At 37.3% G+C, this 15,179-nt stretch overlaps 1 protein-coding gene across 6 annotated transcripts in view; it reads right to left on the bottom strand.

The window, feature by feature from the left end:
• Positions 1-12,913, bottom strand: part of slc12a7b (solute carrier family 12 member 7b) — a 155,593-nt gene extending 142,680 nt beyond the window's left edge. For 2 of the 6 annotated variants that reach the window (XM_061965711.2, XM_061965712.2), the window contains exon 1: positions 8,602-9,441. In XM_061965711.2, the coding sequence (XP_061821695.1) occupies positions 8,602-9,010 (409 nt within the window). In that variant the 5' untranslated portion in view covers positions 9,011-9,441. Of the gene's footprint in view, positions 1-8,601; positions 9,445-12,589 lie in introns of those variants that run through there. The other 4 variants (XM_061965710.2, XM_061965709.2, XM_072913471.1 and 1 more) reach the window with 4 other exon arrangements.
• Positions 12,914-15,179: the final 2,266 nt, after the last annotated feature.

Below are 15,179 nucleotides of genomic sequence, written 5' to 3'. Positions count from 1 at the left end.
AGGGACCCTCGGGTTGCGCACGGCCACTCTGCCACTGCGCCACGCCGTCCCTCATGATGATATAATGTACATCCTTATTGCAGGAGGCTGCCATATATATAGCAATATAGAATTAAGGCCGCCATATGGCACATCCTTAATGTACTTAATTTCAAAATAGACTGCAGCTTGTTCTTTTTGCTACTATAACTCTATCTTGGTAAAAGCTGACATGAGTCTGTGCAACATGTGATGCAACTGAAATGATGGGGACAACACTTGCAATGTTTTGTATGTTTGTAGATTGTTTTGTTCAAAAGCATTTTTAAACAATACATTTTTTAGTCAAAACAGAACCAACCATCAAGAAAATGGTATAGTTCCAAAACCTTCAAGAAGTTAAGACTGTTGAAAACGCTCACCACTATATTCAATTCTTGCCATTTCCTCTAAACCTCTGCATCCTCTTTACAACACTTGTTAGCTAATGTCCCAACAGACCTTCTTTTGCAACGCTCATCATGAGGACAAACAATTTTCCACTGTTAATTAACTGACATTAGTCACGCAATCTTGTTTACTATGGCTCTCAGCAACCCAGGTAGAAACACTACATATGACCATAGTGTTTAGAGGGATGAAAACAACATTCAAAGTGACTTGATTTTATTTAGGAAAGACAAATTTTCATGTGGTTGTTAGATGATGCAACTTGGTTTTGTCCAAGATGTGTCACTTGTCAGCATCAACCTGATCATTGTTGCTCAGTAAGGAAAGCAGCTCGTTGCTGTCCAAAAAGTCGCGAGAAGTTGCTAAATGATGCCATGGTTTAATGTGCATGATTGGTTATTTCCTGTGTGAATACCACCACCATAGCTTTGCATACACATTCTCTGGTTTTGCATTACAAGTGACTTTTGTAACACACTGATCAGTTCCAGCCCCCATAACACTCACCATCGCCATATGCCAATAATGCTGCCACTAAGGACTAATCTTTTAAGGAATTGCTTGAATAGTAAACTAATCCAAATGACTAATTTTAAAAAGTCTATTATTTTGTTTACTCTAATAAAACATTAAACCAAAAGCAGACAGGCACGCAGCTTTGTTAACACTTGCATATTTTTAGATATAAACAATTACAATATAATCATTTCAAAACAGGCTACAGGTTACAAAAGCTCCTCTATTGGCTGCTGACAGATGAGGTAACAACCCCAAAAGGGACAAGCGGTAGAAAATGGATGGATGGATGGATGGATTAAAGGGGCCCTATCATGTCATATATTTTCTTACCTATTGGTACCTACTGTTGTGCATTTAGGACCTGCATAAGTCCTGAAAATTTGAAATCAAAGCGTGGAGGCATTGCGGAGATATTTATAAAACAATCTTGCCTTTCTTCCTACTTCTGCCAAACAAGCTGTTTGGAATGCGCACAATTGGTATTGTCACAAAATGGGGACACAATCCAGCGGATTATCCATACATGGTATACATTCGGGCTGTGAAACTTTGGGCACCACACGATTCGATTGAATTCTTGGGGGTAACGATTTGATTCAGAATCGATTCTCTATTCAAAACGATTCTCGAATCAAAATCTATACTTTTTTAATAACATTGGGTGCCAGTTGTATGATTAACTAGATTCCTCCATAAAATAAATAAACATTTCTGATATATTTCTATATTCCATCCATCCATTTTCTACCGCTTGTCCCGTTCGAGGTCACAAGGGTGCTGGAGCCTATCTCAGCTGCATTCTTAAAAGAAATGGTTAAATAATTTAATGAAATGTTTCCCGAACATTTAATAATGTCAAATACAAATAAGGCAAGAAAAGAAGTAACCAGTAAGTCTGTACAGCAAATATGGGCATCTACATCAACAATATGATTTGCCTGAATGGCAAGACAGGACAGATTGGAAAAAAAAGTTTAAAAAAAATACAAAACTTTTTTTTTTTTTAATAGATTTTAGATTTTTTACATCGATGTAGAATCGTTACAAAAAAGAATCGCGATTAATCTAAAACATTTTTTTTTTTGACACCCATAGTATAAATGCACCAAAATGTACGTAACAGCACGACAACATGCCCAAGATGAAACCCAAAGAACAAAAATGCTCTGTTATAGGTTTTAAACTCCTACTGTTGTACTTGTCTGAATCCTGTTATACTTAATTGTTCTAAAATATCTCAATCTACATCTATAGATTCTATATAATTAATTAATTATTTGAAAATTGTATTTATTAGAGAATTGACTGAAAGCATTTTGTAGTTTTCTATATTTCATTTTGCAATTAATGCTAACACAAAGGTTAAGCAGCACATTACATATGCTGGCATATCATTTGAATTGACGATAGTTGGTTTGATTTTTATGGCACTAATGTCATCATATGAGCATAAATTAATGTACAATATTTAGCAGTGTTCCTGTTTGCATTTTTTCCCTTAATGCAGGGGTCGGCAACCCAAAATGTTGAAAGAGCCTTATTGGACCAAAAATACAAAAACAAATCTGTCTGGAGCCGCAAAAAATTAAAAGCCATATTACATACAGATAGTGTGTCATGAGATATAAATTGAATTAATATGACTTAAATGAAACTAAATGACCTCAACTATAGCTACAAATGAGGCATAATTATGCAATATGTACATATAGCTAGCCTAAATAGCATGTTAGCATCGATTAGCTCGCAGTCATGCAGTGACCAAATATGTCTGATTAGCACTCCACACAAGTCAATAACATCAACAAAACTCACCTTTGTGGATTCATGCACAACGTTAAAAGTTTGGTGGACAACATGAGACAGAAAAAGAAGTGGCATAAAACACGTCCTAGAAAGTTGCAGAAAGATATACATGTAAACAAACTAAGGTGAGTTCAAGGACTGCCAAAATTAGTAGGACAAAACGGCGCTCGCCAAATACTCGAATCAGTGAAGCATGTTTAATATAAACAGTGTGCTTTATAACAATTAGGGAGGTTTGTGTCATGTTTGTCCTCCTACAGAACCCATATTAAAACAAAAAATATATTTTTTTCCCCTCAACTTTTTCCATTTTTCATACATTTTTGAAAAAGCTCCAGAGAGCCACTAGGGCGGCGCTAAACAGCCGCGGGTTGCCGACCCCTGCCTTAATGTATCCAAAATGAACCGTGACCATAAAATCGTGATACATTCTGAACCTCAATTATAACAGAACAATAATAGAGAATTAGAGTCATCGTTCATACTTCATTTTTCCTGCTGTCCTTACAATCGTTCCATGCATTGTGTTGTATTATTTTATGAAGGGTTTTTATTAAATATAAAACAATTCAAGTGCAGTTAGATCCTAACTCCGCGAGGAAATCACAAAAAGTCATAACAAGTTGGGGCCGATATTACATCCACGTTGTGAACACAGCAGTTAACACTAAAGTACGACCATGAATGAATACACACTTATCTGTATTATCATAAATACACTTTCATTTATCATACAGGCAGTTGCAGCACAACCTGTTGCTATGGAGATCTTGGTATGCAGGATGAACAGAAGCAGAGCAGCCACACCCTTCGATTTAAACCAAGGGAGAATCCCTTTGAAAACACACACACAGATGGACGTAGCATAGCAACACATAACTAACATGCTAGCAGTTCATTTGATCTATTACTAGCTGCTTTGATTGATGTTTGCTGCAAAAAGTTGCCTTTTGGTAATAATAATATACATTTCATAAGCGGTGTTACCAAATTAATATGCTTTGCAAGGTTACTACACAACACGAGGTAACCTACAGCAATGTCTCAAATAAATTACCACTATCAGTTAGTGCTGTGTGACATTACGATATATATATATATATAGCACAACATGTCTATTGGAGATGGGAATCTTTGGGCACCTCATGATTTAGGGGCTATACGATTCAATTATAAAACGATCATTTATACATACCTAATTATTACATTGCATATTTTTATTATATTGTTAATATACCGTATATTATTATATATTATAAATGTATTACATTTAAATGAGCTGCATGCGCGTACGTGTTGACGAGACAGTGTGAATGGCCACCGTAAACACCAACCATTTTACTCCAGCCAGTAACAAATTTTACTACAAAAACTTAGTAATTGTGAAAAATATAGACCGTTTTAACATAAATGTGTTCTGTGAATCATACATACATCCATACACATACAGGGTTTCCCGCAGCCCTTTGTTGTTAAGACTTAACAACAAAGAGCCACCGCCTAAACTAACGTCTTAACAAGCTGCTCCGCTTGGTTCTGCCTTCCCTGTCAGTACGTCTCTCTGCTGTGCTGCTGTCCCGCAGCATTGTCCCACAGAACCATCTGATTGGTTACACGTAGAGCGGTAACAGCCAATCAGCAGTGCGTATTCAGAGCGCATGGAGTCAGTGCTCACGGCACAGGCAAGCATAAGGCAGCGGACTCTCCCCAAATTATAATAAACACCTCCCAGTCCTCTACAACTCAACTACTAGTAACATCACTATGAGCCCGTTGACGTTCTAGAAACATAAGCGACAGCTCAGCTCGCTCGCAGTCCTTGAGGTGAAGGCTAATTAGCTTTTAGCATAATGTTAGCTCACTGTGCGGTGCGCGTGTGCGCATGTGTGTGTGTGTGTGTGTGCCCCACATGAAACGGACAGCAAAGCCCTGTCTGTTAGTTGTTAACTGTAGGTCAATAATGCTTGTCTTTCTCTCCTTTTTCTGTGTTGATTGAGCTGTGTTGAAGCAGCAAAAAACAACATTATGTTAAATGAAGAGTTTCCTGAAGCTGTCTCTGATAGTTTATATAATAATGTAACTGCATCATAAAGGCTACATGAACTCCATGGTGTTCAGGGATGAATAGTCTCTCTTATTGCTATTGTACTATTTTTTCAGCTATAGTTACATTAATCATTAGTAACGTAGCAGCCTAGTTTTGAATGGCAGGGTCCCTGCTATCACATGTTGATAAAAATATAACATTTACATAATAAATATCAACTACAGGCTTCCCAAATGCTGTAATATATTAAGCATGATGAGTTGAGCATATGTCAGCATGTGGCCCCACTTTTAACTCTTGTTTTCAAACGCTTATTGCAAACGCTTACTTACAGTAAGGCATTATTAATTTGACTTAGTAAGTCATTATTTTGACTTAGTAAGTCATTATTTTGTCATAATTCTGATTTGGTAAATTGCTAAGTCAAAATATTGACTTACTAATTCATAATAATGACATACTTAGTATCTCAGGTAACTAAGACTGTTTTGTGTTTTGTTTTTACTTTACGGAAAAAATATTGAGATGTATATCGCCATACAGCAAATGCATGTTATTTTGAAATGCTAAATATTTGTATTTCTTATAAGATATTGTTATTTGGTTATGTTTTAATAAATATATGTTCAATGTAATCAGAGTCTGTAGTCTATTGCCCCCCTAGGCTGTGGTGACAGAAATGAGGTGGGGACGTGATGGCGACAGGCCGAGTCACACACACACACACACACACACACACACACACACACACACACACACACACACACACACACACACACACACACACACACACACACACACACACACACACACACACACACACACACACACACACACACACACACACACACACACACACACACACACACACGACTTCTAGTGACATATTGGTGGTTACTTTGCCGTAAACCTAATTTAACATAATTGAAGTACTCTGTTTTACATTAATCGACATCAAATTGACATAGATGTTTTAATTAGTGTGATAAATAACCGCAAGAGGCTGAGGTTTTTGGGGTTTTTTCTCCGCCGTCACCAGCATTTGAGTTACACACATGTTCGCCAATCAGAATTGTTGAGCCAAGCATATTTTTGTCTCTCGCTTCAAACAGGGAAAAAGATGTCTCACTCGGTGCATCGCTCTCAGCACGTTTATTTCACAGTAAAATTAACTGAATACTGTGAGCCCTCTATTCAGTCATTCTCCATAATTGTCCGAGGGTGCCAGGTTTAAACACACGAGAAGCATGTTCAGACAGCCTCCCAACTCGTGACCTGCCAGTTAGAAGTGCAGCAAAGTAACAAAAATTAGGAGAAAAAAATATGATGACAAAGCCAAATGTCCCGTTGCGGTAATATTTCAGCTTCAAATGGGATGGGCAATATTTGCCCATCAACACGTACGAACGAGCGAGAATGCTGTGATCTTGTGATGGCGATAGACAAAAAAGACAATGTCCGACCTAATCTTTCCTTCAAACTGGGAAAAAATGCACTTTAACTGAGCACTAAGTAACTTTTCAACCTTCATAAAATATTTTCATAACTTTTGGGATGATACATGGACGATCAACTAGTTGAATGACACCTTTGTCATGGTCTGAGGGGGTCTGTATCGCTTTGCATGGTAGCAATAAATAGCCACCAGCATGATAGTTCCACACTACTTCCTTCAGAAAAACTCTCCCGCCAGTCTTTCTTTGCTTCAGACCAGCATCATTATTGGTAGTAGTGTCATGTTTGTAGCGCAGTCCAAGATCATTTCCTAATGGTGTCTCCTATTTAACATCGGCCGCCTAAATCAACCAAAACTGAAAGTTCTTAAGTGGGGCTTTAAAATATTCAATATTTATTTAAATACATTTTTTGCTTAAAGAAATTAGTCAGTTTTATTTTTTGTGTTTTTTTGTTTAGGATAAGTCATTTGCCTTCCAATTACAGTACAATAGTTAACAATTTTACATTAATGAGAAATACAAGTTTACATCATTTTAAATGGTTACTTGCATTATCATATATAATGAGCACATTACATTATAAACACTGTGTAGTTTTATCGGTTATTTCTTTAGTTTAAGAGCACGATGTAGACAGAAGCTTAAGTCTGTTTGCATTAAGCAAACAATTTTTGAAAGTAAATTATTGTATATCGTTCTAATGTGTGGCACCTTGAGACAAGAATATGTTGATTGACAGTCTAAAAGTAACAGGTGTTCCTTCACTCGTTTTAAGCCTTTTCATGTATAGAATATCCATCCATTTTCTACCGCTTGTCCCTTTTGGGGTCGCGGGGTGTATAAAATACAAAAATCGCTAATTGAATTGCAATTGCAATTTTGGAGAGAAAAATAGCAATTTTTTATTAATTTTTTCTCAAAATCCTGCAAATAAGTTGTTTTTTTTGCGACTCAAAATCATAAACTGTAGTAGCAACAAGTCGAACTAAACACCAGGTGAGGCATAGATACTTTTGGATTTTTTTTTTTTTTTTTAACTTAGATTCATATGTGCAGCTCTAGTCATTGTTGATTTAGGTTGCACATTAGAGTAACAGGAAAAAGAAGGGAGTTATTTGCTTTCATACAAACTTTATCATAATGATACTATTATATGATAAATGGGTCCAAAAAGTATTTGATATGGTTGTTATTAAATACTTTTTGGTCCCATTTGCTTTTAACAAAATAAATCAAGTATTGTGAGTGTATCTTACTCTTCTGTATTTGTATCTGAAGTAGGGCTGCAACAACTAATCGATTAAATCGATTAAAATCGATTATAAAAATAATTAGCGATTAATTTAGTCATCGATTCATTGAATCTATGCAATGCGCATGCGCAGAGGCTACTTTTTTTTTTTTTTTAATAAACCTTTATTTATAAACTGCAACATTTACAAACAGCTGAGAAACAATAATCAAAATAAGTATGGTGCCAGTATGGTGCCAGTATGCTGTTTTTTTGTCAATAAAATACTGGAAAGGATAGAAATGTAGTTTGTCTCTTTTATCCGATTATTAATCGATTAATCGAAGCAACAATCGACAGATGAATTGATTATCAAATTAGTTGTTAGTTGCAGCCCTAATGTGAAGCAGCAATAGCTATCCTCCATGAAAACGTACTTTGTATGATCACATTCATTTTGTCTAAAAATCCAGTTTAGAGAAGTATTTAATCTTGGATACAGTATATAATCCTCCATATTGGCAGACACATTCATTTAATTCAATTTCATTCAAAGCAATAAAACAATATCTTTGCATCTGACAAAAAACACCCACAAACGCTGGCTTACTCTAATAAAAATGCCATGTTTGTTATAAATAGTTTAAAAAAATTAAAAAAAAAGTCTGGCTTCCGCTGGAGAGACATGTGTCCCAAATAAGTTGAAGAACTTATTTGGGTGTTACCATTTAGTGGTCAATTGTACGGAATATGTACTGTACTGTGCAATCTACTAATAAAAGCTTCAATCAATCAATCAATCAATCAATCAATGGCAAGGTGAGGCACTGCCTCACTTGCCTCCCCTCACAGCACGTCACTGCAACAAGTAGTACAAATGTGCGCATAAGTTTTGCAAAAACAGCGCATGCGCAAACAAATCGGGCAGTGACAGTAGCGTCCATCACTTTGGCCGTTTTGAGTGCTAACATAAGGGTACTGCATTTTCGCCCCTACTTCACTGAAAATGTTAGATGTAAGTGCGGAATTGCGCCAAAACTAAAAGATAAACAGAGCAAGTGACGAGTAATCCTCGGGTGTTTAGGAGAGATAAGAAGTAGCGGCTGATTTACCGTACTTGTTGGGCTCCCTGTTGTAATCCAGGATGGGCACCGCGGGGTTGGGGTCCTGCGGCTGGGACACCGGGTCCTCCTCCAGCTGGTCGCCGGTGAGTTGTGTCCGTGGATCCAAAACCGAGTCTGGGTGAGCCCCTTCGTCGTTGACCCTTCCTCCCCCGTCAACCGGGACTACCACAAACCTGTCACCCATGTGTGTCCCCTGTCTTGCCGCCTTGTTTTGGACCCGAAATGGGGGCAATGGAGCCCGTCTCGCTAACGAGTGTGTTCGTCGGTGGCAACAGGCGAACACACCGGACAACTTAATATTACTCTCTGGGTCATCCCACCATTGATTACAGCACGCATGTGCCCGCCCTCCAGCAACGCTCATTGGACAAGAGAACCGAGAAGCACTGTCAATCATACACTAAACTTTATCATCCGCCCCGATTAAGTTTACATGAAACTCTAATTAAGTAATCTAAAAGTTTTAAATGTCTCTCTGTCTCGATGGAGATCTTAACCCTAACCCTGCTTCGATTGAAAGTCCAGTTTAGAAAACTGTTTTATTTTAGATATGTAATCCTCCATGTTAAAAGTCCAGGCAAGAGGAAAAAATAAACGATCGCTGCTAACTGTTGCTGCTTGTTGTCACTTCTTCTGCAGCCGAGTAGTCGCAGAAATGCTCCCTGGGATCACTACCGCCCTCTACCACCAGGAGGCGGGATTACTGCAAGCCTCACACAGTGCGTCTTCGCAGCAGTTTTATGATTGCTCAGCACAAGAAATACGTTACACACATACAGTTGTTGACAAAATACACTGTACATTATATACCTCAACTAACTAAACTATGGAAATGTATAATATAATTCATATAGCAATACGGTCTCACTGCACAGCAGGCCAGCAGTTAGCCGATTCATTGCGCAATCCATGGTGAGGCTCAACTCAGTGACGTGCCTCAACTGGCTGGTGACTCACCGCAAGTCTCTTCTCAGTATTTGAACGGCAAATGTGAAAATTCAGCGATTTTGAATAAAAAAGTATCTAAAACTGGTGAAGTTAAATGGAAAATAACTTTATAGTGTAATCACTGGATACATATAACAATTTAATTTTTTTTTTTTCTTTTTAATAATTTTTTCTTTCCATGATGGCACGTGAGGCCACGTCATTGATATATATATATATATATATATATATATATATATATATATATACAGTGTTTCCCACACATTCATTTATTTGTGGCGGCCCGCCACAAAAGAATTACGTCCGCCACAAATGGATTTTTCGGCTTTTGACTCGTTCGACCGCTCATAAAAGCAATGGGACTGTCTGTGAATGTTGCTTGTAGTTACAACTCCGGTGCAGTAGGTGGCGGTAGCCTACTATGCATTGTAACTCCGCCAATAGCACTTAATTCACCTGGTGGGCCAGAAGAAGAAGAAGAAGAAGAAGAAGAAGAAGAGGGACGGACGGAATCAAAATACTCGCCGGCTACTTTTCATAATGATGGCGCTTCCTACGTTTCTACCTCAAACGTCCAAAAGCTGCTGAAAGCCTTGATCCAGGATGCCATGGGGAAAAAAACTTAAATGGTGCCTTTTGGCGACAGTTAGCAGCTTGGTGGCTCATAGCCGGCTAGCTAACGCTTGCTAGCGTGGTAGCATTGTTTCATTTTTACAGGTGTTATAGGTAGATAGGTTATAGCTGCATCGCTCGCGGCTCGTCATATATTTAACGTTAATCCGTGATTTCACCGAGCGTTTCACTGACGGTGAAACTGCCTGACGCTGCTTCATTAACACCGCCGCTGTTTGACTCGTGGCCCGGGGCAGACGCACGTAGCAACAGTCACGTGTTACAATACCGACGAGCTAACGTGTCCAGGTTATAACCCTGTTGTCAATAAACACACATGGACTGAAGCTAAATTGTCCACTGTCCACTGCAGCATGTGAATGCAATGAAAAGAATAAAATCTGAGCCAACCTGCTGTTAAAATGTTGTCCAGGTTAATGTTTTGGCCATTAAAGGCCCTTCATTTCAAGATTTCAACTGTGATCGGGCTTTAAACAGGTGGCTGACCTGTTCAGATGGGTGTAACTGCTACTGGTCAAATAATGTGAAATAGCATTTAATTTTACATGTATGCAATGCCATTTAAATGTAATTATAGATAATAATAATAATAATAATAATAATAATAAATACTGTGTAGTGTTGTAAATAGTCAACGGGAAGAATTTTAGTAAGATATAAGCCATGAGCACTACACAGCCAGAAAAAAACCTAGGCAGGACAAGTAAAAATATTGGGGCAAGTAGATTTGAGAAGTCAGGCAAGTAGAAAAAAACCTTAACGTTGAACCCTGCATGTGTTGAGCTGCTGCCGCTTTAGGTCCGACGGCACTGTACATAGAGCGGTTCTGCACGTTAGTAATAAATTCTAATGTTGGATGTTCACTCCTTCACACAGATGAGTATAGAAAAATATTTTCAACGGCAGAAAAGGGCTCGACTTGGAGAGGAGGTAGGCCTACAGTCCGGACTACAGGTGCGACCTGTTCAGCAGCAGGAGGAGTAGGAGGAGGTTGACTGACTGTGGCAGGACACCTCTGCCTCTGTTTCACTTCATGTTGCTGGTAAATAATATGGTTGTAGTAGTAGGCTAAAGTTAAATTATTTAGTATTCACTAATTAAAGGGGCAGAGCTTTAAGAGACATTTTAGCTTTTATATTTTATAAGATATATTTTTTGTAAGAACCACAATTAATAAATATATTTCAGTGAATCACTAATTGTTCAAATCTGTATATAAGTATGTACATAGAATGTTGTAATTATATTCCAACTCCGCGTTCTTCTTGGTCATCGCCACTGCCGCCAACCCCCCCCCCCCCCCCCCCGACCACACCGCCTGTCCTGTGGGAAACACTGATATATATATATATATATATATATATACACACATATATATATGCGTATATATATATTAGGGTTGTACGGTATACCGGTATTAGTATAGTACCGCGATACTAATTAATCATATTCGGTACTATACCGCCTCTGAAAAGTACCGGTCCGCCACATTGCTGGTTTATGAGCAGAGGAGCATGTTCCGCAGTGCACAATCACAGAGTACTTATGTAATGTGTCTGCTAGCTTGAGCGCTCCCATTTCTCCCAGTGTGGCGAGTCAAGAGTACTGCTGAGGCATTGAAGTGCAAGTTGACAACATATCGCCCCCTACCTTGAGGCAGAGGTACTTGCTGCCTCATGGTCTGCCTCTCCCCTCTCACGCTCATAACGCTTTGTGTGTAGCCGTGGAAGCACCACCTGTGGCTGCCCACTTCTCGTCTGCCGCGTTATTTTGATCGGGAAACACGGAATTTCCGCGATTTTGACCATGAAAATGATCAAAATATATACAGGACCCACACCAAAATCACATAGAAAGCATAGACTAAAAGATAAATATTCAAACGTATTTTCTTTTATTACTTCGTTTTTGAAAATCTGATGATTAAGCCACCTGAATAGATTTACGTGGACCCCGACTTAAATAAATTGAAGAACTTATTCGGGTGTTACTATTTAGTGGTCAATTGTACGGAATATGTACTGTACTGTGCAATCTACTAATAAAAGCTTCAATCAATCAATCAATCAATCAATCAATGGCAAGGTGAGGCACTGCCTCACTTGCCTCCCCTCACAGCACGTCACAGCAACAAGTAGTACAAATGTGCGCATACGTTTTGCAAAAGCAGCGCATGCGCAAACGAATCGGGCAGCTCGGTCAATCGGGCAGTGACAGTAGCGTCCATCACTTTGGCCGTTTTGAGTGCTAACATAAGGGTACTGCATTTTCGCCCCTACTTCACTGAAAATGTTAGGTGTAAATTCGGAATTGCGCCAAAACTAAAAGATAAACAGAGCAAGTGACGAGTAATCCTCGGGTGTTTAGGAGAGATAAGAAGTAGCGGCTGATTTACCGTACTTGTTGGGCTCCCTGTTGTAATCCAGGATGGGCACCGCGGGGTTGGGGTTCTGCGGCTGGAACACCGGGTCCTCCTCCAGCTGGTTGCCGGTGAGTTGTGTCCGTGGATCCAAAACCGAGTCTGGGTGAGCCCCTTCGTCGGCGACCCTTCCTCCCCCGTCAACCGGGACTACCACAAACCTGTCACCCATGTGTGTCCCCTGTCTTGCCGCCTTGTTTTGGACCCGAAATGGGGGCAATGGAGCCCGTCTCGCTAACGAGTGTGTTCGTCGGTGGCAACAGGCGAACACACCGGACAACTTAATATTACTCTCTGGGTCATCCCACCATTGATTACAGCACGCATGTGCCCGCCCTCCAGCAACGCTCATTGGACAAGAGAACCGAGAAGCCCTGTCAATCATACACTAAATTTTATCATCCGCCCCGATTAAGTTTACATGATACTCTAATTTAGTAATCTACCTCCTTATTCAAATACATTTAAAACAATTATTTATTTCCCATTAATTTATATTAGTACAAAATGTGCATCAATTTAAATTCAAGTTTGATTAAAGATGTGTAAAAATCGTTTCACAAACAAAAGTGTGAAAAAATGAAATTAAAATCCCTCATCAATATTAGGTAAATACAGGGAAAGTATTTCCAGCCATTTTTTCTTGAACTATTTCAAGATTGTTGAATGTTTTTGCGTGTTTGCTTTGAGTTTGTAAGCAGAAAAAAAACAAGACAACATTTTTAGGCTGAACAAATAAACCAACAGGCTTATTTGTGACAAAACTGTTAAATAAATAAATAAAATTAATTTATACATCAATCAGATGGAATGATTTCCTTGTCTTGCATACATTGTTTGAGCACAATGAAGTCAATAGTGCATAATAACGAGACAAAAGTTATATATATATATATATATATATATATAAAAGTGTAACCGATGATTGAATCAAAAGTTGCCAAAATTCTTGTTAAACTGTGTTATAAAATTTTCAGTATACAGTGAAGGTATTCTGGCCAGATCACCGGTGACATGTATTTTGTTGAAGGAAGAGAGCACTCATAGAAATCTTATCAGTTGAAAGCAGCTGCATAAAATAATCTACAGCTAGCAGAAGTGTTGCATGACCAGTAGTGGGCGTGAAAATTTTGGTTTGATGAATATTCAGTTGTTCATAATTCTGTCATTGCAGTCATCTCTCCATAAATAGATTGCGCTCCTAAATTCTGGACGTTTAATACACACATGTAGTTTGCATAATTAGAGAAATATGCATGTATATATATATATACATATATATATATATATATATATATATATATATATATATATATATATATATATATATATATATATATATATATATATATATATATATATATATATATATATATATATATATATATATATATATATATATATATATATATATATATACCGGTAATGTATATTTGGGACGGCGTGGTGCAGTGGAAGAGTGGCCGTGCGCGACCCGTGGGTCCCTGGTTCAATCCCCACCTAGTACCAACCTCGTCATGTCCGTTGTGTCCTGAGCAAGACACTTCACCCTTGCTCCTGATGGGTGCTGGTAGCGCCTTGCATGGCAGCTCCCTCCATCAGTGTGTGAATGTGTGTGTGAATGGGTAAATGTGGAAGTAGTGTCAAAGCGCTTTGAGTACCTTGAAGGTAGAAAAGCGCTATACAAGTACAACCCATTTATTATATATATATATATAATGCAAACTACTTAATATATATGTATATATGTATACATATATTATATTTGTACAATATATTACAGAATACATGTAATTTAAAACATGTAATAAATAAGATTATGTTAATATACAGTAAGTGTACTATTATAAAATAATAAATGTAGTTAAACGTAAGAACAAATGTATTAATATAATATTGTTTTCAAATTAGTTATATCGTATGCAATGTAATACATATGTTCTGAATAATTAAGAATAAAAATAACAACTAATACATAATTTAAAAACATATAATGAATTACTGAAGTTAGTTATTAAAACATTTGGTTATTAAAAATGCAAATACAGTTAATTACATATAATAGTTTATCGTAAATAAAATTAATTAAAACAATACATTGAATTGAAAATAAAATAAACATTTCTATCATATTATTTGTATACATTAAACATACTAAAATAAAATGTTATCTTTTTTATATAATCGTATGTTATATCATACAACTTTATCATGAAAATACAGGATAATGTTCATCGCTCATAAATACATAATACTAAAGTCTGCACGTGTAGTCTACAATAAAGAATTACAAAAATAGAATGTAAGAATTGATTTACGTGGACCCCGACTTAAACAAGTTGAAAAACGTATTTGGATGTTACCATTTAGTGGTCAATTGTACGGAATATGTACTGTATTGTGCAATCTACTAATAAAAGTTTCAATCAAGAATTAGTAAGAAATTACAATAATACACTAATAAATAATATAACATGAAATATATTATACATAGTACAGTATATAAATACACATATATTTACATATATTCATTAAATTATTTATTCATATTATATATATATATATA

The sequence above is a fragment of the Nerophis lumbriciformis genome, linkage group LG07 (assembly GCF_033978685.3).
Source record: "Nerophis lumbriciformis linkage group LG07, RoL_Nlum_v2.1, whole genome shotgun sequence".
Taxonomy (NCBI): Eukaryota; Metazoa; Chordata; class Actinopteri; order Syngnathiformes; family Syngnathidae; genus Nerophis; species Nerophis lumbriciformis.
The sequence above is the reverse complement of the archived record's forward strand: the minus strand, read 5'-3'. Positions and strand labels throughout refer to the sequence as shown.